We start from the raw sequence: 27,005 nt of genomic DNA, 5'->3' as shown, positions 1-27,005 counted from the left end.
GTGCGTAGGTATGTTTTACCTGTATGGCAGCTCGGTAGCCAGTAGGTATGTTTACCTGTATGTTTGGTTTGCCGTATATGCAGCTGGTGGAGAGCCAGTGCGTAGGTATGTTTTACCTGTATGGCAGCTGGTGGAGAGCCAGTGCGTAGGTATGTTTTACCTGTCGGATGGCAGCTGGTGGAGAGCCAGCGCGGAGGTATGTTTTACCTGTATGGCAGCTGGTGGAGAGCCAGTGCGTAGGTATGTTTTACCTGTATGACAGCTGGTGGAGAACCAGTGCGTCAGTATGTTTTACCATGTATGACAGCTGGTGGAGAACCAGTGCCATGTTTTTACCTGTGCGTCAGCGCGTAGGTATGTTTTACCTGTATGGCAGCTGGTGGAGAGCCAGTGCATCAGTATGTTTTACCTGTATTGCAGCTGGTGGACAGCCAGCACGTAGGTTTGTTTACCTGTATGGCAGCTGATGGAGAGCCAGTGCATAGGTATGTTTATCCTGTCTGGCAGCTGGAGAAAGCTAACTCATAGGCAAGTAATACCCATGACCAAAGGAGAGGTAGGAGAGATGCGGTGGGAACATGAAACAATAGCAAGATGGAGCAAGAGGAAGGTCTCGTGGTGAATCCAGTGTATATATAGGTATAGTGACGAATTTCCGGTACCGGTAGACAAAAAACTTGAAGAAATGGACAACGTAATGGAATGGACAAATCATGGAACATGCAACTAGCTGCTGCACAAACTAAATTATAAATTTACATCTAGTACACAGATGTTATGGAAATGATGTGACGCAGGTGGAACTCTTTATCTAGTTCTACTTTAGTCAACGACTAACTCCTCCGAGGTAAGATGTGGTTTGAATGTGTGAGTGAGTGAGTGAGTTTAGTTTTACGCCGCACTCAGCAATATTCCAGCTATATGGCGGCAGTCTGTAAATAATCGTGTCTGGACCAGACAATCCAGTGATCAACAACATGAGCATCGATCTGCGCAATTGGGAACCGATGACATGTGTCAACCACGTCAGCGAACCTGACCACCCGATCCCGTTAGTCACCTCTTACGACAAGCATGGGTTACTGAAGGCCAATATTCTAGCCTGGATCTTCACGGGTATGGTTTGAATGAGATAACTCATAGCTATGATAATCGTATGTTAAAGATTCACGTTATGATGACTGGCTGGCTCTTTTACCCTGAGTTTCCAATTCGATTCAATGACCTAACAAAACGTTTTGCTTGTTTTCGTAAGGGCGACAACTCAACAATGCGATAACGCGACAATGTCCCTTTTAGGATTCTATAAATGTCCCTTCCCTTTTTTTGAAGAGTGAATGTTGTGACACGTCCATTGTATGAATGTAACGATGCCATAAAAAATGATGATACCAAGAGTCCGCGAAATGGCGGCGGCTATATTTAACATGAAAATATTGAAAACTTCCAACATCGCTGGAATTACTCAATGACAATGCATATGGTGACGGCAGAACACTGAGAGGAGCTTTAGGCACACTCGATATCCCAGTAACAGTCTGGCGTCACTGGACATTGTTTCGACATTTTGTTTTGGTGACAATGTTCCACACATTACGTCATAAGGTATTGTGACGTGTTGTTAAAGATATCCCGTATCCTGCTCCTCCGATGCCACTCCGTCGCTACTAAAGGCAAAATAAGTGTTCACTTGAACACACTTAAAGTGGAAACAGTGACTTATGTCCCAGATGTGTCCAATTTGAAACTGTCCTCCTCCAGCTTTGCTGAGGCCCTGAATTTGTAGCCCTGGTGAAATACCTTTTGTTTAGGACTGACTTAGTAGTGAACAATTGACATGCCTCTGCATGTGTTTGTGATAGGGTAATATTTTACGCCCTCCTTTTACGACTACTACAATCACTATTTCAAAGTGATTCATAAACAGGTGTTGAAGATAAGGTCGGAATCGTACAATCAGCTCTGCTTTTGGTTGGGATTTCTTATGAATATCGAAAGAGTTTGTCCTTTTAACTGCAAAATGAAACAACTGTTGATAAAAGACTGAAGAAGTATATTTCTGAGCAGTATTAGGCAATTGTAATTATCTTAGTTTCCAAAGTGGGGTTCATAAGAACAAATGGAAACTCTTTCATCTGTCGGTGGGACCCTGACGTATTTGCTACTGGTTCACACAGTATCATGTTTAGAAGCTAAGGAATATCTGTCCATCGCTATTTTACATGTACATCGTCATGGACGGTTGATTCCAAAACATGTATCATGCTTTGAAACTGGCTCGTTTTGTTATGACTTTTGATTTATACCCTTTCACCTGAATACTTCGGCTATTTCTAATGACACATATGATTATGGGAGTAGTAGAATATAGCTTTGCAGTACCCCAAACATACCAGTACACCAAATCAGTCTCAAAGTTCCATATTGTTTCTACCTTGAAACCAGCAACATTTAAATTCAACCACCAATGGATACTTTCCGCTAGATTAAATAGTTTACATAGCCCAATACATTCCCTTAAAATGTTACTCATTAATTACTAAAGAACGTCCATACATGTCGCGAGGGTAGTTCTAATACACCTAGTTCTAATACACCTAGGGAATATGTTCATGTATGTGTAGCATGCACAATCGGACAGACAAGAACCTGTGTGTCTGACATGCAAGCAAGGGCCATAAAAGCATGAATAGTTTCAGATTTAATCCATAATCACACGAAGCGAACGTAAAATATCATCAGATTCTAAATTGTCGAATTGTCTCAATTTGCTTGTCCCAAACACTGTGTGACCTCGAGCGAGAATACATAATCCAAAGGAATAGAATTGATATATAGAGATTATTAACCGAGTGTGTTTCCGTATCATTAATATCATATATTAGGAATAAAAATTGTATTATGTGAGCCTTTGGCGAGCATAATACATATTTTTTTATTCCTAATATATGATATTAATGATACGGAAACACACGAGGTTAATAATCTCTTATCATATAATGTCATTCTTAAATTACTCTTAAAAAAAGAAGCAAATCGTACATGAATTTATATGAAGAGAATCGAGCATTCGCGTAAGAATACTTAGCGGTACACCAAGGTGAAGGTCGTTCATGACGGCGGCATATGGTTGTGACTAGTTGCTAATACAGTGCAAACAAAACTCATGCTTAACATGAGATCTTTCTGTCTAAAAGGAACAACAAAACCGGGCAGGGCTTTCCTGGCAGTGTTTCTATATATTTTCATTGCGGGTAAACGCCTCATCAATATCAGTTTCTGATACCTGACGGAATCGATTCGTCATCTGCATTGTGATCGATAGATCGAAATCCTTGGTTGGTACCTTTCTTAGACGATTGCCTTTCAGTCGTGCCTCATAATCCGTACCTTCAATGTGAACGAAGTACTCCGGTTCATGTTTTCCAAAGTCAATTACTGCAGTAACGACTCCAGAACCTCAGTCACCAATTCTTACAGAATCACCAATTTTGAGAATGGGGGCAGCCATGTTTGTTTACAAACAATGTAAACTCGTGACGATGTCATCAGTGAAATGTTAAACGTTTTAGGATTCGCATGGCGTGTATGGAGTTTGGTGAAAGTAGTTCGTGGATTGACGTATAGTTATCAAATTTTGATACCAAGTTTATCAGATTGCTTTATTGCACCGATAACAACCTCCATTAGATGATAAATATTCCGCCTGTTCCAAAAATTAGTAATAAGATAACTCCATGATTTAGGTATCTTCTTTTCATGTGATGTGGAGCGTTTCTTTGGAGTTTTTAATATATATAAATATATTTCGGCCTTTTCTTTCAAAAACAGGATAGATAACTGTGTTGGTTGGATTAACACACTGTTCCAAATTGCGTTAAACCCAACCCACTTCCGTGATCTCACATTGAGATACCCGATGCATGGGGTATTGCTTCACAGACGTTCTGTGCATTACCTAATTACGAGATAATTTATTCCACAACAGCAGCAACTAGCTTAATTGGTTGGTTGGTTTATTGCAGTATTCCAGCTATATGGCGGCGGTCTGTAAATAATCGAGTCAAGACCAGACCAGTCTAAGTAAACTTAGGCTCAGTATTATTCGTTACACTGCTATACTGAGTCTAACGAAACCTAGGAGAAGGTCGCGTCAGCTAACCTTTTGGACTGACCAATCAGAACACAGCTTACCAAATCGCGAAAGTTAACATTCGCACATACCGTTTGAACCTTTACCTGAAAAACTCGAACGATTCTGAATGCTATTTTCCGCACGATCGCTTCCGAGTGATACACGCAATGAGTAAACAGTCGCTGAAAATAGCGTTTTTGACAATATTCAAGGATGTCATCTTTGAAAATATAAGCAATTAGTAACCATGTCATTAGAAACCCATAAGCATATATACTGCAGGTCAAATATCTGTGTTTTATGCGGATTTTCGTTTGTTGATAGATCAGTGTCAGCGACAAGGGAAGAGAAAATCCCAAAACAGTTTTGTAAGTCCCGCCGAACCCTAACAAGTCGTTGTCTGATTGGTTAAATCCATTCGGCCGTCTCGCGTTTGATTGGACGGTCATAGGTCACTCAAAGGTTAGCTGACGCGACCTTCTACTAGGTTTTGTTAGACTCAGTATAGCAGTGTAACGAACAATACTGAGTCTAAGTTTACTTAGACTGAAGACCAGACAATCCAGTGATCAACATCCACCGATCTACGCAATTGGGAACCGATGACATGTGTCAACTAAGTCAGTGAGCCTGACCACCCGATCCTGTTCGTCGCCTTTTCTATTCCGGATCTTTACGGGTATCAACTAACTTAAGGTAGCGTTCGTACATATTTCTAGCATCGTCGTTTCGTTTGCCAGAATGCATATAGGGTTATGCTGCAAGTAAACAAACATACATCAGCCACACTGTCTGTCATAATCAGTGCTATTTCTGAAGGACATGGGAAGCACAATCATCTTATTAAGGGCAACAACACTCTCATGGTGATCGTTTCGCCAGCTTCGTTTGAATTAGCCAATTGCAAGTCATCACCAGATGCCAGACACTGGTGAACACGAGTCAAACCAGTCGTTCATCACAACCAAATTTTGAATCTGCGAAGAAAAAGCCAACCTGCTTTAAACATGAGTGATCTTGTTGTTTGGGCGTCATTATTTACTGTGCGGAGTTGCGTCCCTTAGTCGAACCCAGACCGGCTTGTGGGTTTGAACCTCCGATATGCCCTGAAAATCATCTGTACATGCGTTCTATGACTCCATAACCCGAATCTTTGGTTTCAGCAGAGCTGTAAAGATCCTCAGAGTTTGATCTACCCTCTCACAATAAGCTGAAACGTCTTGATAAACATAAAGTACAATTAACAGCGTCATATTCTGAAATCAACTGGTTAGTTTCATTTACAAAAAAAGACACACTAAAGATTTGTGTAAAAGTGTTACTTTTGTTTCGCGCAGGTTCGCTTGTTGTCTTCTGTCGTATAAAGAGTTACCTCCCTTGTATCTGTGACGTCACAATTGGCGGAGCGGAGCAGAGACTGTGGGTGTTCATAGGTAAGTGACAAACGTACAATTTAGCACAGTTAAATGCCGAAACAACATCAGCAAACACTTGACCCCAAACCCAAGTGACTTTGTCACTGACGTAAGAAATACAGCACTGATTTCTGAAATTACTGATTGATAGTCTGATAGAATTACTCTTTGGCAGTTAGGAAAAAAGCGCATTTCATGATGGTTATTTACTTGATGAATCAAGCCCTAAACGTTCAAGCGTAAGAAACCAGCTGAAAATGCCTATTACCATGATCAATACTTTTCATAATAATATTTCAAAGTTAACAAATGGGACATTTCTAGTTGGCCAAAACGGGTTCACATCATGCATACAATTTATTAAAAACCAATACACTCTGATGTTAACCATATCTTCGGATATACCTACATTCGCAACAAAGAGAATATATTTTCATAATTTGGCTATTCCCAAATATTAAAGGTCACATGCAACGTAAAACACAACTTTGCAGATTCTGATACCTTTCGGTATGGACTTGCCGAAACAAATCGTCAAAAATGCAAATTCAACTTATAAAGCTGAAAAATAACGTGATGAAAAAAAAACGCGCGAAATCGGAGTTCAAACGTTTCACTAATTTTCCCCCGACTTTTCTGGGGAAAACGTGTTTCAACAGCTGGGCTGCGCTCATAGCACGTGCGCAGTGAAATAGGTTCGCGCAGCTTGGAAGCGGGTTGTCGGGTGAATACTCGTTGAAGGCTTTGGTGTGAGCTATTTTTCTAATGTTTTGTTGATATCTCACAGGCGCGAGCTTTTTATATGTTATGACAGTAAATTAACTGTTTATATAATTTCATTTGTCTATTTCACCACACGTTCTTCTTACCGAGTCACTTTCTCAGTTCGATACTTAAAAGCAATGTCATTATTTAGCGTTGACAGAATTTCTAACTGTGATATAGATATGTCGTTGTCACAGACAAACTCAATGTCTTGTTTTATTGACACCTGTGTGTCTGCCTGCCTGTCTGCTAATGACAATATTCAATACACAGCTGCTATCACTGACCACATGCAATTTGAACTTAACACCAATCAGGGCTATACACCATAAACAAAATGCATTGATTTATGGCCCGAGTTCGGTCTCTGTCACATTATGTAATTACACAGACAGGCAGGTGTGATACTTGAACACATGACATGTTATGATGTCTGTTGATTGCAAAATGTTATACACAAAAAATGAGCATGTATTTACAAAACCCAACATCTCTATATATACACACACAATGAGCAGTGTGGGCGGCATCTGCAAATGAACCAGCCGTTACACTTGAGTGCACACCCACCCGCTCTGACTGGGTTCGGTATCCCGGCTGCTTCGTTTCTTGGGAAGTAAACCGAAGTACACAATTTTGCACTTTGATTTGCGATTGTACGCTTATAATTTTGTTTATATGTTTTTCATAACCAGCAATGTATATTATATGTCATGAATAAGTGATAATTGTGTTTTAATTATGTTTGATTTTGGTTGCATGTGACCTTTCAGACATAGCGCTCGCATGTTATTAACATTCACAAAGTCCGTGTATAACCTGAATTATCTCGTTTCCGAATGAACATTGACAAACGCTGGCGGAATTTGACGAAATACTTTAAAATGGTTTTGTTTTGATCTTAAGGTGTTTTACAGTTGGTGTTAGAAATAAAGATTTAGTATCGTGATACGTATCGTATCGCCACCCTTATGTCGGGATTCGTATCGTATCGCAGTTTCAGTGCACAATACCTTGGCAATATATCGTCGAGACTATAATTTTAGTATCGTGATGTATCGTATCGCAGGTTGTATGCAATACCAGCACTAGTTAGTAGATAGGGTTTGTGTTTGTCTTTTTTGTTTGTTTGTTATTTTTTCTCACTTTATAAACATAACTTAGCCTAAACAATGACATAAAACGATCGGGAAGGAGCACAATCCATGAAGTTGTAAATAATTAAAACATCCCTAGAAATAGTGATGATATTTTTACACATTACCTGAAGTAGTTTTTTCAGCTGCTGAGTGAGTGGATGGGTGATTGTATGGGTGATTGTATCCGAGGTTCGATACAAACAATAACTGTGAGTAAAGAAGTTTTACTCAGTGAACAAACTTGTACTTCAAGACCATGAATGACTAGTTCAGGTGATATACCCTGGCAAACAATTAATACTCTACAAGAGTAAAAGAAACCATTCAACCTATAATTCTAACCCTCACAGGGTAAATATAAAGCAAATCAATAAGTACATATCGCAAGAGCATATCGGATGGATATCGATACCTGGCGTGTATGTAATTTGACGATACAGCTAGAATATTTTGATTATTATATGTATTCTATAGGTATTATTGTACTAAACATGTATTCTATAGGTATTATTGTACTAAAGATGTATTCTATAGGTATTATTGTACTAAAGATGTATTCAATAGGTATTATTGTACTAAAGATGTATTCTATAGGTATTATTGTACTAAAGATGTATTCTATAGGTATTATTGTACTAAAGATGTATTCTATAGGTATTATTGTACTAAAGATGTCTTCTATAGGTATTATTGTACTAAAGATGTTATAACTTGCATTTACGTGCCGCCTTATGTATACATGTGATATGCATATGGAGATAACATTTGCGATATGAATTATTAATAGTGGTACTTATAATGCTTTAACGTGTCACCTTGTGGTAATGTGTATGATGTGTAGCGGTATACCTGGTTCAGGCACAACTCCTGTGTCTGTCAATCACTTCGACGCTCATGACAATCACAATTACAGCTGCGTATGCCAATCACACCGACGCGCATGACAATCACAACTATACCTGCGTATGTCAACCAAAACATATAATCTGTCAATCTGAAAACTTATTATCATCATGATGTTTCGACTGACAAACGTGTTATAACATGCTTGTGTTAAAGTCATTACATCAATTGATGGGTCGCCATCACTGCAGCAGTAATACCATCATCAAATCAGTGATTGAGTAGTATTATCGAATTCACGCGTAGGCGATGCTTCCCTAGCGTAGCGGGTTTCCATGGCAACCCCAACAGACACTACGCACGATCAATACGGCTACCAGAATCTCGCCAAATGGCGATGGCAACAGTTTCGTCCGCACGATGGAGTAAAATTAGCCAGTGGTGAGAGCCTGTTGTAGCGTTTATTCAAACTGAGTCGGAATATTTTGAACCAGGTAAGTGACCATGATGGTTTTTTGTTCATATTAACAGCAGGTGCATGTGAGCTCGGTCGTCTTGAAATGTACATGCTGTATAAATGTCGATTTCCCAGCTGATCGACAGCTTGACGACAGATAGCATCTGTTGATGACGGACATGTATATTGCAGTCTCCTGTCCCGACACTGATATCCGTTGTCCATTATCTGTCCATCAGAACGGGGTGAAGTATACAAGGATGCCATCTGCTGCACATTTACTGTTATAATGTACTACCTCACAAACGTGTGTATATCAACAATTATACCATTCACGGAAATGAACGTTTCGTGAAACACATGGGGCTGTGTATTTTATGGGGATGGAGTACATAGACTGAGCTCATAACTATGTAAGAAAGGTGTTTTCATTCAGTCGGGAGGCACCAGCTTCAGGGCCAACAGGGTTCATAACGTATGTAAACAGAAGTTTGTTTTTATCATATTGTTTACATTGTGCAAAGAAAATGTGCGTGTAGAGTTTTCAATTGTTTATTCTTGCTTTTGTGAATCGTTGAGATATACCTACAACACACATACATCTTTTTTCCAAATAGGGTCGTGGATTTCTATCGCATCCAATTTCACCGTTCGCGTGTACGTTGCAGGAACTCAACCTGAATAAATTAACTAAATGAAACCGCTGGAATGCTAGCGCATTACAAAAGGGAGGCAACTGCTGTGAGGCGTGGTGATATGCCGGTCACGCATGCACGTTCGTATAATGTATCACGTGAACAGATGTGCGTGTTGTGAATGCCGGCTGTGCATAGCAATTACACGTGAAATATTTCCCCAGTCGTGGTGCACCTAGTGTAGGTATAAGTTCGTGCATGCACAAGGTAGGTGTGCGGCCATTCCATGCACGTGTCTTGTTTTGTGCTCTGCTGCCCTTTATCATAACGTTTTATGAAAAATATTCACAATTTCATAATCTTTTGACAAAAGGTATCCATACATATCATACTTAGGTCTTTACCTATATTTCATTATTTATCGTCTTTGGTAATATATTTGATAAATTTTGTTTTACTTTTATTTTTGTGTGTGTTTTTTTGTTGGTTCCATGTTGTACTTTCGTCAAATTGAGTAAATTTATGACGTTACACGTTTTGATATATAAATATCACTTGTCGATACAACCGGCTTCTTAAGAAAACATTGTACACATGACGGTTGATTTTTGAAAATATATATTCATGTGAATATTATAATTTTTATCATTATTTAAATTCTAGCCATGGCCATCGAACCCACAACGCCCATTCGTTTACATGAGAAGACGAGCATGTATATCCTATATAAGTGTAAACAGAGGCTCTGTTTATGTGATGAATGGTTCAGTGATTCATAGTGCACGTTTTCCCATTTCACATTAAACAACATCCCCTCTGTATCTATGTATCTAGTGTTTGTGTACAGGTACGGTGGCGCGACAAGGCGTGGCGGTGTTTGGTGACTGACGCTATCAACAGACATCCCAGACGGGTGCAACTGTATATCTCGTCGCGCCTGATAACAAGGTAGGGGCGATACGTCTGTGCACGTTATCGCGCAGTGGGCTGTGTAAACTTGATTGGAGCTTCGTCACTTTAACATAACTAGGGATGTTCATAGGTTTTTCTGATGAACGTTTAGTCTCTGAAAATGACTCATTTTAATAGAAACACACAACACCATTTAAATTTAAAAGGATTCCCCGTGAGATGGGACATTCATTATCTGACTCTGGAAAATCTAGACTTGCTACGTTTAGAGTTGAAGCAAAACAGACCGGGCTTAGCCGAACAGAAAATATAATGGTTGAGAAACTGTGAGGCAGAGTAATTGTTATAGTTTTGTATTCAAGGTGATGAAGGAGAGATCCATCAAAGGATCCATGAATTGATTATTTTTGGGATCGTTTGGTTTTTTAATGTCTGGCGAATATTAGTGAAAACTAGACAAACACTCCCAAAATTACCAGGTTGAATATATTTGTGAGAATTATGAGAATGCCATATAGAACAGTCGGTTATATTAACTTTGTGAGGTGAAACTGATGCTCAGACCGGAGAGCACAGCTGATCGTGAAATACATTCATGGGTTCCGGTACTGCATTAAAGCAGGTGACTCAGTATGGATTCAGTCACATATACAACTGTAGCAGCATTAATTGGGTTAAATTCGTAATAAAAAGGATACCAGATAATCACTATATGTTTAGAAAAAGATGAAATCTGGACTTTTAAAAGTAATTTTGAATTGCTTGGAATTGTTTTGTATGTCTGGAAGTGTGCGCGAGATTCGAGTAGCTTACTCAAAATGCATTATGGATATGTATCAGTCAAACAGGTGTTGAATATACTGGTGTCGTGGTTTCAAACATTATGGCCTTCCTCTTCATAACATCGCCAATTTGGTCAAAATAGTGATTCGTAAATTACTGTCGTGCATATAGATTATAATAAACGTGTAACCTTTGACCTGGGACAGGTGGTATAATTAGCAAGGATCGATTGGCTGGTCAATATCGCTGCTGGTAACAGGGTGTTAATATGTGATTGACTGTCAGTTGTCACGACCTGTTGTCAATAGCTGTTAAAACGTCTTGTATGCATCAGCCTTGTCGGAGGAAACCTGAATGAACATAATGAGATCACACAAAATCAATAACGGCCATTGCTATATATTGATGTAATCAACGTGTGTGTATGATACATCAATACTGTAGGAATTAACGTAACCCGTTCTGTCACTGAATTTGGTAATCGTGTGATATATGTTGTGAATGTATTGACATAGGTTACTTATTGTACACCGCATTCGCGTACGTACAACACTTTGCATTTGTGGTATTCTCCCCCAAAAAGGAATATTTGAGTTTTATACTTTTATCTTAGAGTTCTCATATATTTGATATCAAAAAGACTTGAGATGAGATTCTATATTTCTGTGGTTGAAAAAAGCAAGTTGAGGGAACGGGTATGAAACGTGTGAGGTCGACTTCCAAGTCTGTGATTGGCTACTCCATGGTGTTGACCTAAGGTTAAATGAAGACGGACTTAACAAGCTTCAAGCAGAGATTCGTAGTGTCATTTGATTGTGACATCATGGTAATCGATGACATCACAGTGGCCTGCAATAGAGCGATATATCCAAGGCACTCTAGAAATAGTTCGCTGAACCAACATACATGTTCGAACCCCCGTCTGGTTTGAGAGTGCAGGGTCTGTGTTATTAATGTGTTATTAAAGTGACTATTTCTGCATCTCATTTCAGAACCTGAAATCTACAACAATGAAGATTTTATGTCTCGAACGGGATAACACAACGTTCCAGTCACGTGACGACGGGGCAGGTAACTCGTACCGATCTAGCTTCGAGTTGTTCCCCTTTCACGAGGGAAAGGACCACGCCGTTTACAAGGGCATGCTCAACGGTACAGGGCCGAAACGTGGGATGTTCTGTGCTGTGAAAGCGTGTGTCACCCACACAGGCAGGGAGGCAGACTGGTGGAGCGTCGAGGAAGCTTCGAGGACTGGACGCCAGATGGCGACACTCTTCAACCAGTGTCTCAAACGCAAAGTTGTCCGTTTCACAACGCCGCTCGTCGCTCAAATGAACAAAGTGTCCGACTTCAGTGGAGTAATGAAGTTATTCCAGCCTCACGAGAAGAAACTGAAATTAAAAGAATATGTACTTCTGGAAGATTTCATTGAGGGAACGTTTAAAAGATTCAGTTCTGCAAGTGGTGCTTCTACTGACTCGGGGGGAAGCGGATATGACGCAAGCATTCTCGCACTTCACGTGGCACCAGTCGAGAGAGCTCGTGATTTGCGGGCTTCAGGGTGTGAGTAATGGCAGCGGCTATCATTTCACTTCCCCAACCATCCATTCATTATCCGGTCGTTTCGGTCACAATGACTGCCGATTTCCTGGAATTTCTGAATTTTTCTCTCACCATCACTGTAACAATATCTGCTGTAACTGGGACACCCCCTTTAAACAAGTACCGTATCATCCACAGCCGTTCGGCGTAAACACCTACCCACCGCAGTCTCTGCCCCCTTCAGCTCCGTTATATAATACCTGTTAAAGGGGCTCTTCCATTGAATATCGTGTTGGGTTCCATAATTGGGTTTTGGACACTGTTTCCCCGAAACCTGCAAGTATTATAAATCTCCCTGAAACACCTCTTGTAAGGAAAGAGCCATTTGTATTGCATATGCATGGTGCTACAATGATACTTGTGTTTTTGACATTACAAACCTTTTCAGAAAGTATTTTATAGAAGGGCTCCCTTTATGGAGCAGCCATTTGTTCTGATGCATGGTAGACCCATGTTATAAACTAGTTGTACGAGATTATACACTATTTAAAGCTGGAAGTACTTTATTGATACTCGATGACCTGTTTTTAAGGAAGATCTGTTCATGTATCGATGCGTTCATGACGTCACGTTAAGTATTAGTTAATTATTCATATTTATGTTTAAGTTGTTTGCTGTTTTAGAGTTTATTCAAGTTCCATATGTCAAACTGAAGCCTGCTAGCTTCACATGTTTATGTCAAGCATTCTATATTTATTCTACGCTGCTGCGGCAACTATAGATGCAGATATTCCCTATAGTGAAACTCGTTAATCCGAATCCTATGTCAACGGCAAAGTAGTCGGGGCCCTATTTCGTTTATCCGGCCGATATTAAAGGACACGATCCGGATTAACGGGGTTTCGCTTTGTGATAGTGTAAGCTTGTGTTAATTAGTTGGGCTAGTCCAGAACACTCACTGTGATATAAGAGAGGATGGGTATGCCTATAGGGTTACGAGTGTTTCAATACTAGTTTAGTTTTCTCAATCCCAGTGACAAACATCATGTTAACTTTGTTGAATTACTATTTACGTATTAGTGCATTAGTTCATAGACTAAATCACGAGTGGGACCACTGCGATGTAAGGCTAGTTGATTTTGAAAATTAAGTTTAATAGTTTTATAGAACTACATTACATTATCATATTGTTTTACAACTGTTCACAATGGCGATGGTTCTGCAAGTATTAGCTGATGGTGTACCTCTCGTGTAATTTTCATAATGTTTGTACAATATTTTAGTTAATTATTGTGTTCATTGCTCATGACATCGACTGTTCATAATGTTTATTCTTATTTTCTTCGATATTTCACATTTCAAAGTTCACGTTTTTATATCTTTGAATGTCATTCAGCATTTTGAAAAGTTTTCTCCAATATTTTATACCATATATTTGCATAATTCCATCTCACATAAATACATATGTCATCCACGACCATGTTTTGTTCGAAATGTTGAATAAATAAAATTATTGTAATTAATGTGAAAATTATATACGCAAATCAAAACGAAACTATGAATATCTAAAACCAACATTTTATGGTTTTCGTGCAATAATTTATGTTTTCACTATTCGTTTTTTTAAATTAGTTATTTATTGTATGTTATATTATTTTATATTTATTAGAGACCCTAATTTATATTGTTCGTCAGAGTAGTGGTGGGACCAGAAAATTATTCTTCTCAAAATGTCGTTATTATCATCAGCAGCAGCATCTGCAAGATATGGGTCCAAAGGAATTATGGTGGAATGTGTTTTTGTTTTATGTTTACGTATTACATATTTGTTGAAGACCTGAAGAACAGACATCAGGACATAGCGATATTAATGACCAGTCGAAGGTATTAAATCCTAAATAGGGCGACATTGACTACTATCAAAAGCGTATGTTCCCCACCAATCTGCCGAAGATCGTGATGAACACGATGGCGGATACAGAGACGTGAGATCAGATGGTCATTGCATCTTGGAATTTATACACGTTAAACGTTTGTTTTGTTTAGTGAAACTATTTATTCGTTTACACATTTACTGTCATGCATGTTTGTACATGAATTTTCACATATCTATTAAATATGTTTTGCGTCATTGTGTTTCGTCTATTTACGTAACCGATCGTAAGGAAGGGACGGCTGATACGGAGATCAAGCTTGACAGTTATTTATCTCACGGAGACCTGCGCGCACTACTATTAGAAGCGTCCGTAAAATACGCCTTAGTCATGAGCGTGTCTTTGAAAATGTTGTATTGAACAGTAGCTAATTTCACTACCCGACTTAGATCTACACTAAGTAAGTTTTGATACAAATTACACAATGCAATGTAACAACGATTTTAAACCAAAACCCCATTTTGTCATGAACACGCAAACATTCGGGCCATCGCTTTATCGCCCTGAAAAATCTAGGCGATATTGCGACAAAGCGATAGCACGACACGATATTGCGATATGGCGACACGATATAGCGATATTGCGATACAGCCCAAAAAACGAAATAGCGATAACACGACACGATATGGCGATAGCAAGACACGATATGGCGATAGCAAGACACGACATTGCGATAACTCGACACGACATTGCGATAACACGACACGAAATGGCGATAACACGACACGAAATGGCGATAACACGACACGAAATGGCGAAACAGCGATATTGCGATATAGCGATACGGCGATAATGCGATATAAACAAGCGACACGGCGATAGTGCGACATAACGATATGACGATATAGCGATACTGCGATAAAGCGAAATTGCGATAATGCGAAACAGCGATACGGCGATAAAGCGATATATTCATCTTTATATGAGTTTTGTGTATGTGGTATGTACTTATGTGTATCTGTGTGATGCGTCCATGTTGTATTTGAATTAGTCTCGTATTAGTTTAAGTGAGAAAGCAAAACTTTCTAGGATTTCACGTAATGATAATATTCGGTGTATGCAAATGGATTTTATGCAATAGTAATCTTCTACGCATACCCATCATAAATATGGTGCTATTGTGTAACTCATCGTCTGAATCATCAAAATGCAGCAACAGCCGAATAATACAAACAGAAAGAAACACACATGATCGACGAAGCACTAAAAGGTGGGGTGGTTTTTATTATTTAAGACTAGATCTCTTATAGCAACTTCGGCGTCATATCATCACTAAGTAAAGCACGATGGAACAACGTCGGCGAATGGAATCACTGTTCCATCCAAAAGTGTTGAAAATTACACTAAATGTAAAAATGTTTGACTTATTTACCGGTTTTCTTTAAATTGTCATTACTAGCATATCATTTGGCTGATTATATTCGATCTTAATACATACAACACGAAGTAAAAGTTCGTTATTGTACAAATTTATCATTGTCTTATCTTTAAAACCATCGTATGATCTACAGCCAAATCGAGAAAGTGTTACTCTTACTTTGTGAAAGATAAGGTTCTGCTTTTTTAAAATAAAGTGTACTATTCAGCTTTTTCTAGAATTGGGTAAACTGCCATGCCGTTTTGAGATGTACATGTCTTTTAAGGCCCATGTTAAACGCCTTTATGAACATCTGTAGCAAGTATACGTGTGTAACTAAATATACACATGAGCGTTAATTGCCACAACCTGAAACTAAGGACAATTTTAAAACTTTTAGCTCAAAAAAGTCGATCATGCTAGAATGCACATGTAAAGCACGTGCTTCACCCAATCTATAAAATGCAGTGGGTCGCAGGTTCAGTGTGCTGCGGAACGCGCCTAATACATTGGGGTATATATTTCAAAATTGCAGTGTGTGCAGTTTGAACTGATATAAAAAATGACAGTACATGTATCTTTCCAGTAAAATCCTAATGCTCTTGCCCTCAACAAATCTGATAAGAATATATGAATTGGACCTACTTTTGAAATCAAATACTTTAATCCAATCATGTGTAACATTGTATCCCGGGCTGTTTAGTTCGGCTATCTGTCTCCTCAAACACAGCCAGAAGTTCCTAAGCCGGGTCCACAACACTTTATTCGGCGTCAAATATGCAATTACATGATAGTACAGCAATTGTATCGTATGTACAGTACATGTATGGTCAGTCTGCAGTACCCAGTACCCCATCCACAATATTAAGCTTCCGTGGCCAACCGGCCATTTGCTGCTGGCCTACACATGGCTTTGCTTTTAACTGCACTGTAAAGATTTAGATATACTACTTTTACTTAACTTAGTGAGTTTTGTTTTACGCCGCACTCAGCACTATTCCAGCTATATGGTGGCAGTCTGTAAATAATCGAGTCTGGACCAGACAATCCAGTGATCAACAGCATGAGCATCGATCTGCGCAATTGGGAACCGATGACATGTGTCGCCCAAGCCAGCGAGCCTGACTACCCGATCCCGTTAGTCGCCTCTAAGACAAGATTGGGTTACTGAAGATCAACTCTATCCCGGACCTTCACGGGTGACTTAACTCAGGAATACACGAACTACTGTATATCCCCTTCAAAACCTACATCCCGCCAAATTGCCAACAATAATAGTCAAAACTCTTAGATTGATTTACTATACAGTGGACTCTGAATTATCCGACAATCTGTGTATTCCGACATATATTTTGGGCCCCGGCAGCGTTCTTCTATATTATCATCATATTAATATTGAATTATCTGACATCTGTACATTCAGAATTCCGACACCATTTTCTGGTTACAATGACACTATCACGCTGTACAATCCGACATCCTCTCCCATATTAGACTAAAATAGCCATTCAACCTGTCAATGGCTACAATGGAGGATTTTTTCATGAAAGTGTGAATATGATTGTGATTGGGTAGTCCGCATGGTATGTACATTGTACTGAAGAGAATAAATACCAATGATACATGTGTATGTAAATACTGATTTAGTTTTTTTCCCTTTATTCACCGAGTAAATAGCTATCAAACATTAATTTCATGAAGCCAGTTACAATGTATGGTACTGTTTGAAAAGTATTCAAGCAACGAGACAGTGAATTATCCGATACGCTAAATAATTCGACAAGTTCCCCCGGTCCCAGTGAGTGTCGGATTATACAGTTTCCACTGTACCTACTGAAATTTATTTTGGTGTGCAATGTATTGTTTACTTATTTATAGATAGAAGAAGAAAAGTATTCTAGAACTTTTCGTTTATAATGATAGTTTCCTTTCTTGATAAGCAGCCACCATTCTTAAAAGTAGACACTTCAGAGATCGATTTCCCATAAGATTAGGCAGATCGATCAGGCACCGTAAGAGCCCAAATCTATTCTGATGAACTCTTATAGCCTACAGAATTCTCAGGATCTTGACATGGACAAGTATCACAGTTTGGAATATGGCATCTCTCATTGTGCTTTTGGATGAGCTATTTCAGTAGAATGGGCGGTTTTACGAATGCGTTTATCTCACATACTATTTTTCACATTTTTTATTCACTTCACTTGGATTCACTTTGTATGAAACAATCCGGGACATAGTTTTGTAATGATATCTTATGAAATGGCATGTCACTTTGTTTCAATTTCACTGGGAAATAAATATGTAAAACTGGAACAAGCGCAGATACACTTGAGTAGAACTATTTCATTGTCATAATCACAGAACATTTTGGAGCCTAATCCATTTTCTCTCAAATAAATTCATATTGAAATTGTTTCTGGCAATATATTTCTCAATGTCATACACATCTTTTAATAACCTTTATATGTGGTGAAACTTGGTTTCACACCCTTGATATTCCTGACAAAATGTGGCGCTTGGCTAGTATGATCATGTGGTTGAGCAAGGGTGGCTATTCGCACAAAATAGTATATCTTGAGCTGAGAGTACGAATGTTCTGTGCAAGACACAATTAACAAAACCGGTGAATTCTTTCCAGAATAATCTAATGATGGGACTTTCAATATATACATGATAAATATTCACACTTACGTCACACGATATACATATGTCATTATCAACTAGTTTCATTTTAATGTATAAATAACTCTATTAATAAATTTGTATTGAAAATCCAAAAAGCTTTGGGTCTTTAATGGTTAGTCTATATTGCACAAATATGGTCTTCCAATCGATATGATCGTTTACTTCACTTTCCCATTTATCGCATACGTTTGGAAAATTGGATTTCGATATGAGACTCGTAAACTAATCTATATCCTGTAGTCGGTATAATAAGATCATTCCATGGGGAACTTATCGATACCTTTGTTATGTTTTGGGTGTCCAGCAGTTTGAATGACTTCTTTCCATTTTGGGGGAATACTGACGATGACACGATTTATGTCAAGTACTGTGCCCTTAATATCAAATTTTGTTTTAAGTTCTGCAAATGAGAGTAACTCTTAGTCATTGAAAATGTCTTTAATATTAACAATTCCTTGTTTGAACCAGTTATTGATTATCAAATATGTGTTGCGAAACTGGTGATTTAACCAGAGAGGTTGCATAACAATGTCGTTTATGTTGATATGATTCACTACATATCCCTTTATATATCTATGCCAGGCATCAAGTGCATCTTTATCTCACATACTTCCCGCTATCTTATTATTGAATCCTGAGAATGAATCAACCTACCCGCTTTTCTACATATCGCCATATCGCTGTATCGCCATATCGCAATGTCGCTGTATCGCAATATCGCGTCGCCATATCGCAATATCGCCTTTTCGCGTTATCGCTATATCGCTTCTTTCTTATCGCCATTTCGTGTCGTGTTATCGCCATTTCGTGTCGTGTTGTCGCCATTTCGTGTCGTGTTATCGCAATGTCGTGTCGAGTTGTTGCCATTTCGTGTCTTGTTATCGCTATGTCGTGTCTTGTTATCGTCATGTCGTGTCGTGTTATCGCTATTTCGTCTTTGGCTATATCGCAATATCGCTATATCGTGTCGCCATATCGCAATATCGTGTCGTACTATCGCTTTGTCGCGATATCGCCTAGATTTCTTCAGGGCGATAAAGCGATGGCCCGAATGAGCCACCATAGGTATAGCTTAAGGAGTAAGTGGAAGGCAGAATGTAACACCCAAGTGTCGTGTCTCTTCTGTTTTCTAATCGGCAATATCACAGGATGGGTTGATGTTGAACTCCGCTGCCAGAAGAGCTGCATGTATGAACCCCAGTCTTGGAAGCGAGGAAGACTGTTCATCAAGATTCTTACGGTACAAAGTCTGGCACCATTCTCTGTGTCTGGCACCATTCTCCCCATATTCACCGAACAGTTTCCCCTTGAACAAAGTATACTCCTGGTTTTCCACACAAGGGTACTTATATTAGCTTGGACCCATCCTCATCTCTATCCTTTGTCAGGAAAGTGTCGTTATCATGAGGCATTTGGATAGGTAATCACTTTGTCCCTACACGTCCAACATGATGTTTCCAGCAAGTGTTGTATAGAGAGATTATAACACGAGCAAGTGTGTAATACGACATATACGAAACGAGTGTGAAAGTTTGTATTGCCCGAGCGAGAGCGGGCCAATACACAATTTTGCACGAGCTTCGTATACGTCGTGTGGCACACGTACGAGTGTAATAATTTCTTTATTATCCATTTTATTCATGTACATTTGTGCAGTAAAACACGGTAAGTGAGTAATGGTGCCTGTACAGATATAAGACTTTAAAGAACAACGGAGAGAATCCAGTGCACATAAAAACGATATACTTGGTGAGATCGCTGAAACAGGCGAAACTGGATTTCTTGTAATGTCCTCAATTTGAGATCAGTCTATACATGATCAACCCATTATCTCCCTGACCGTATCTATGTCACGTGGTTCTGGAAATTGCATAGTTCATAACTATGCGATAAAGAATAATATAAATAATTAATAATATTTAGTACTTATTAGTAAAATCTACAATATAATCTACATTAATGCAAAACGATAAAGAGAGACAAATGTCGGTTAATGCATTTATTTACATTATAATATTATATTTTTATATTATATTTTATTGCTAAATAATGAAAATGAAATTCTGCCACTTGCAATGAGAGAGATGGCAATTAACTATTCAGCAACAACAAAAAAGAGAGAAAGAGATGAAACTAAGAGAAAAACACACGAAAATAAGCTGAATGATATCGGAAAGTTCTTAAATATTTAGATGGAAAAAGAATATACTGAAGGCGTTAAACAACATAAAAATTGACTCGGTAAGGTCAAACCCGTAAGATAAAACAAAGGGATTGGTTATTTTATCAAAAGCAACATTGTATTAAAGAAGAGGACCAGCTCACTAAACCCTTGACATCTGGAGTCTTGAAATATATGTATATATATATATATATATATATATATATATAAGTTTCTGAAATAATTAAACAACACGGATCCGTGTTGTGTAATTATTTCAGAAACTTCTTCTCTTATATATGTACTACTGTACGCTCGGTATTCTCATCACTTTCTATATATATATATATATATATATATATATATATATATATATATATATATATATATATATCTCAATCGTAGAAATGTAGACAAATGATGAGAAAATAATTAAGAAACAAGAAATAATGGATGGTACCAAAAGGAACTCAAAATTATATTCCAATGAAGAATATACAGTGATTGATTTACAAAACCTTCGTTTCTTCACCCAAATTATCTGAAAATAATACTGTACACTGAAAAGGCGAAATAACACATGATGAAACTCCTTTTGCACTGGAAAGTATGAAAAGTGAAAATAGTCGAGGCCCTTACAGCAGAAATTTCATTGGAAATCACATGGGGAAATACTTATTAATGCTCTTAATTGTGCATACAAACAAGGTTTAATAATAACCTGTCTTGCAAAAGAAAACAAATCTAAAATATATATATATATATATATAAAATTAGCGACCAATATTTTTATTACACACTTCCCATAAGATAACATAAAATCTATGAAATATGAAAATAGTTTTTCCTTTAATACTAGATGATGATCAAAAAGGTATTGTTAAGGGAATAAATATGAAAAGTGAGTGAGTGAGCTAGCACTCAGCAATATTCCAGCTATATATATGGTGGCGGTCTGTAAATAATCGAGTCTGGACCAGACAATCCAGTGATCAACGGCTTGGACATCTATCTACGCAGTTGGGATACGATGACATGTGTCAACCAAGTCAACCACCCTATTCCGTTAGTTGCCTCTTACGACAAGCATGGGTTACTGAAGATCCGGTTTTAACCCAGATCTTCACGGGTGAAATGTGGAATGAGTAACCATGGAGATAATAGCGTCATCGTATTTCTAATAAAAAAACGTTTTCTTGTCTCAATTTTTTCCCACCGCTGTGGAAACTTATGCCCTAATGTGATTAACCTTCGTCACTCATACTAAAACCAATTCAGTTCTACCTTTCTTCATCTACATATATTCAAAAAATATTTCCGATGCAATGCGTCTCGATTAACATCATAAATTAATTTAAAGACTATTACACAAATACCTTGTGTTTTCCACCGCCCGCTTTCTTGATGGTTGAGTATGGAGACACGTAAAACATACGGATGACGCTAGCTCCAGCTGTCCGGGTGCTTATTTTTTTCACGGACTTCCAGACCCGACGCTTATTGCGCTTACTGGGTGTAATTAATTATATCTTAAACCACTGCTTTAAACCCGGCGGTTATTAGGGGAAATACGGTAAATGATATGCATTCGTTGTATTGGTGGTGTGTGGCAGTCTGAGTCATTAAATGCGATTCGCTCAATGTAATATGGGAGCATTGTTAGCTATACTGATAAAACAGTCTCCTTGTAACTTCCGTGTCGGGTTATGTATGGACATAGGACCTTTCAGAAGGGACACGGGTGGAACAAGAGTTGTGCCCCTTTCCACACTTCTATCTGCTAGAAGTAGGCGTAAATACACAAATAGAAACAAATTCCATTTCAAGTTTGTCAGGAGCATACTTTTGCTTGTAGATTTTACCAACGATCGCTATAACCAGAATACATTCTAAACTGATCCGGTTCACATTGCCTTTCATAATACAAATTGAATTCTGATTTAGCCAAGGAGGTCATCCCTCCATAGAAAGTTGTCATGTACAGTGCCATGTACTTCACGATAACCATTTATGTATTCAAGGCAGTCGGCATTGGCATGTTCCGGCAAATGTCATTGCAACGATGATATTTGAAAAAAGATGCAATCCCATCCAATCCTTTGTCTCTTGGTCCATAATCCTGCACAATATCAGTGTCAGATCCTGATGGGACCGAGTGGATGGTTGGCTCACTGAGGTGGAAGTGGCCCTTCCTGTTGACACCCCGTAGTCCACAGATGACCAGCCTGCCCATGGTGAAATTCCACGTGAAGTGTCCAAATGCTTGCAGAACGTCGCTTTCCTGTGGACCCACAAAGCCAGTATCACTGATATAAAGAGACGTGGTTTTACCAAGAAAGTCTTCAACCACTACAACCTCGCCCTCCTTTAGACGTTTCCGGTGCGGCCAAAACGCCAGAATGATAAAGCCAATAAAAGACTTTGCATTCCAGGCAGTGTCCATCTGAGCTCGAAGAGGAACGGAAAATGACACCTTAGTCCTGGGCATCAGCAGCTTGTTGAACTCCGCTGCCAGAAGAGCTGCCTGCTTGGAGCACATCATGTAGGAACCCCAGTCTTGGAAGCGAGGATGACTGTTCATCGAAGTCCTCACGGTACAAAGTTCACCGTGTCTGGCACCATTCTCCCCATATTCACCGAACAGCTTCCCCTTGAACAAAGCATACTCCTGGTTCTCCACATAAGGGTACAGCTCAAAGTTAGCTCGATATTTGGACCCATCCTCATCTCTATCCTTTGTTAGGAAAGTGTCGTTATCGTGAGGCATTTTGATTGGTAATCACTTTGTCACGTTGCCTGAAAACACCATGTATTCAGATAGTGTTATTTGCCAAGTCTGTGTTTAAACTGAAACTACTAAATTATTGGTTCTACAACAACACTCGATCCTGTTTCTACCACTACCAATTCTATACCAAATATTACCTCTACTGCAGACACTACTGAGGCCATTACTGGCTTTGCTGCTTCAGCTGTTGCTTCTACTACTACTACTACTACTACTACTACTACTACTACTACTGCTAGTACAACTGCGACTACTACAGCGCTTCTATCTCAACTACAACAACTACAACTGTAGCGGTGGCGTGTGATCCTGTGCATAGAGCTCAGGTCACAATCAGGTGAAGTTAAGCAATGTTGGGTGCTGAGAGTCCTTGGATGGGTGACCGTGTTTGGCAGCTTACCTCCCTGAAGTTTCTTGGACTTCGTTCCTGCCCCACAACGAAGCACATGAGACATGTGGTCACACCTTAGTACGTAGTACTACTACCACCACCGCTACTACAACAAGTACTAGTACTACTACCACCACCGCTACTACAACAAGTACTAGTACTACTACCACCACCGCTACTACAACAAGTACTAGTACTACTACCACCGCTACTACCACAAGTACTAGTACTACTACCACCACCGCCACTACCATTACCGCTACCACCACCACCGCTACTACAACAAGGTACTACTACTACTACCACCACCGCTACTACAACAAGTACTACTACTACCACCGCTACTACACAACAAGTACACCACTACTAGGTACTAGTACTACTACACCGCTACTACAACAAGTACTAGTACTACTACCACCACCGCTACTACAACAAGTACTAGTACTACTACCACCACCGCTACTACAACAAGTACTAGTACTACTACCACCACCACTACTACTACAAGTACTAGTACTACTACCACCACCGCTACTACAACAAGTACTACTACTACCACCACCGCTACTACAACAAGTACTAGTACTACTACCACTACCGCTACTACCACCACTACAACACCAGTACTACAAGTACTAGTACCACCACCGCTACTACAACAAGTACTAGTACTACTACCACCACCGCTACTAGTACTACAACAAGTACTAGTACTACTCACCACCACCGCTACTACAACTACCACCACCGCTCAGCGGGTACACTACCACCGCTACTACTACCACAATCGCTACTACAACAAGTACTAGTACTACTACCACCACCGCTACTACAACAAGTACTAGTACTACTACCACCACCGCTACTACAACAAGTACTAGTACTACTACCACAAGTACTAGAACTACTACCACCACCGCTACTACAACAAGTACTAGTACTACTACCACCACCGCTACTACTACTACTACTTTTTGTACTACTACTACTACTACTGCTGTTGCTGCTGCTACAACTACTATCACAACTACCTCTGTCAATGTCCCATCACAACTACATCTACTACTACTACTGCAGCATACTGCATAACGCCAATCACCCCGTCAGCTACTTCTACGATTGTCAATACTTTAACTAAGTGGTGACTTGTCTGTAAATCCTACTATAGATTAATAATCCTACTGATGTTATTCCCTTACCTTCAGGCGACGTCCCAGATGCGTTGTCCAGTGGCCGTATGTAGCAACAGACTGGAAGCTACATTTCCCGGGGAAACATACCTACCCGATGTTTTTCCTAATGACTTTGCATTATAAATAGAGAGAACAGGTCACATGTGCAGCAGTTGCGTGTATGTTCCGCAGTGGACGAAACTGAAGAATGTTCCCACCATAAATAAATCTAGGTCCGTGTTTGTTGTATCAATGTTTTTTTCGTACATGCTGTGACATGCTATGTAGCAACTCATGAAATAGTTTATTTCGTCTGCCTATGCCATAGTACATCGTGGGTATTTTACACCAACGTTGGGTCACACAGGAATGAAGCTAAAAATACGTTCAACACATCAATTCATAACTATCTAACGATCGCAAAACAATGAATGAACAGCAGACGATTATAGATTTGGTCGCCGCTGTCAGACATGTATATACGCTATAAGAACTCTGTCAACTTGGTATATTGTTTATCACCAAATGCAAGTGGGGCGGTAGGGTAGGCTGGTGGTTAAAGCGTTTGCTTGTCACGCCGAAGGCCCGGATTTCATTCCCCCAATGGGTGCAATGTGTGAAGCCCATGTCTGGTGTGCCCCGTCGTGTTATACCTAAAAATGCGTCGTAAAACCCGACTCACTCACTACACACGGATGCAGTAGCGTCCTCATCAGTCTCCTGGTTTGACGCCGCAATAGAGTTGGAATCTTGCTGAGTGCGGCGTTAAACACCAAACTAACCAACCAAACAAACTGGTTTGATATTATCAACCGAGTGTCTTAATCTAAGGACGATCTATTCATGTTTCGTTATTCTCACTTTGGTTTCCAGTTATCGGACTGTCGCTGTATGAACAATGTCGAATTGTTTTCCTGTATTGTTTACTCCCCAGTTGCCAGTATTCCAGTTATGTGACAACGTCCTTTGAATGATCACGTCTCAGTTGTGTACACAATATCTTCATTATAAGAGGAATAACGGATAATTCTCATTATTCTAATTGATGGTTTTGTCTCGCTCGGATCACGCTTTACAGAGTTGTGCCCCTTAGTGACCATGATCCCCTAGTCTTGGGTTCGAATACTAGATTCTGAGATTATCTTGGAGTATGAATACCGCATCCATGTTCGCTGGATGCTTTCGAGTAGGACACATCTACTAACACACTTTCCTAAAAGAACAAAATGAAATGTGGTCAATCTTTCTAACATCACGTGGGCTGACTGGCTGAGTATGGTTTTACGCCGTTTTTAGCAATATTCCAGCAATATCACGGCGGAGAACACCAGAAATGGGCTACCCATGTGGGGAATCGAACCCGGGCCTTCGGCGTGACGAGCGAACGCTTTAACCACTAGGCTACCCCACCGCCCCAATATCACAAGGGAGGCTGTGTTAATCCACATAGACATTATGATACAAATGCACGTTCATTGTGTGGACGACTGATTCCGAGGTAGGCAAGCAAGATCCTCTCCCCAATTATATTCAGTCAGCCTGTCATCAGGTTCATTCAAAAAGACGTGTATTCATGTATATTACATCTACACGGTGACTTGTTTAGGGCATTGATTTGTTTGTTTGTTATTTTATGGCGTAGTTAGCATCTACTCTCAAAGAAACTCTGTAAAGAATTGGGGTACGATGACATGACACAAAGAGTCTGACCACCCGATCCGTTACTCGCTTCTTACAAGCATCGGCTGCTATGATCAATGCTAACCCGGATCTTGGCGGGTCCGCTGTCCAATAGATCAAGCATGTCAAACAAGTCAAAAATGCTTGACCAATTGGACAGCGGACCCGTGAAGGTCCGGGTTAGCATCCATATGGAAATAGTTGC

The 27,005-nt window shown here is 39.4% G+C and overlaps 1 protein-coding gene and 2 long non-coding RNA genes across 3 annotated transcripts; 1 reads left to right on the top strand and 2 right to left on the bottom strand.

Annotated features, from left to right (window-relative positions):
• Positions 1-4,744: 4,744 nt before the first annotated feature.
• LOC124262848 lies at positions 4,745-26,902 on the bottom strand. Its single transcript, XR_006894706.1, has 3 exons — positions 26,846-26,902; positions 20,430-20,436; positions 4,745-4,779 (listed from the first exon to the last, which is right to left on the bottom strand). It is a non-coding gene; the product is annotated as an uncharacterized LOC124262848 (long non-coding RNA).
• On the top strand, positions 8,525-12,675 carry LOC124262845. Its single transcript, XR_006894705.1, has 3 exons — positions 8,525-8,791; positions 10,237-10,337; positions 12,077-12,675. It is a non-coding gene; the product is annotated as an uncharacterized LOC124262845 (long non-coding RNA).
• On the bottom strand, positions 22,262-25,249 carry LOC124262834 (alpha-protein kinase vwkA-like). The gene is made up of 2 exons (XM_046697405.1): positions 25,148-25,249; positions 22,262-23,562 (listed from the first exon to the last, which is right to left on the bottom strand). Exon 2 carries the CDS (start codon positions 23,531-23,533, stop codon positions 22,775-22,777), a length of 759 nt encoding a protein of 252 aa, XP_046553361.1. The 5' UTR covers positions 23,534-23,562; positions 25,148-25,249; the 3' UTR covers positions 22,262-22,774.
• Positions 26,903-27,005: the final 103 nt, after the last annotated feature.

Source organism: Haliotis rubra, unplaced genomic scaffold, assembly GCF_003918875.1.
Source record: "Haliotis rubra isolate DU_JTF1 unplaced genomic scaffold, ASM391887v1 Scf12, whole genome shotgun sequence".
NCBI lineage: Eukaryota > Metazoa > Mollusca > Gastropoda > Lepetellida > Haliotidae > Haliotis > Haliotis rubra.
This window is presented reverse-complemented; position numbering and strand designations above follow the sequence as displayed.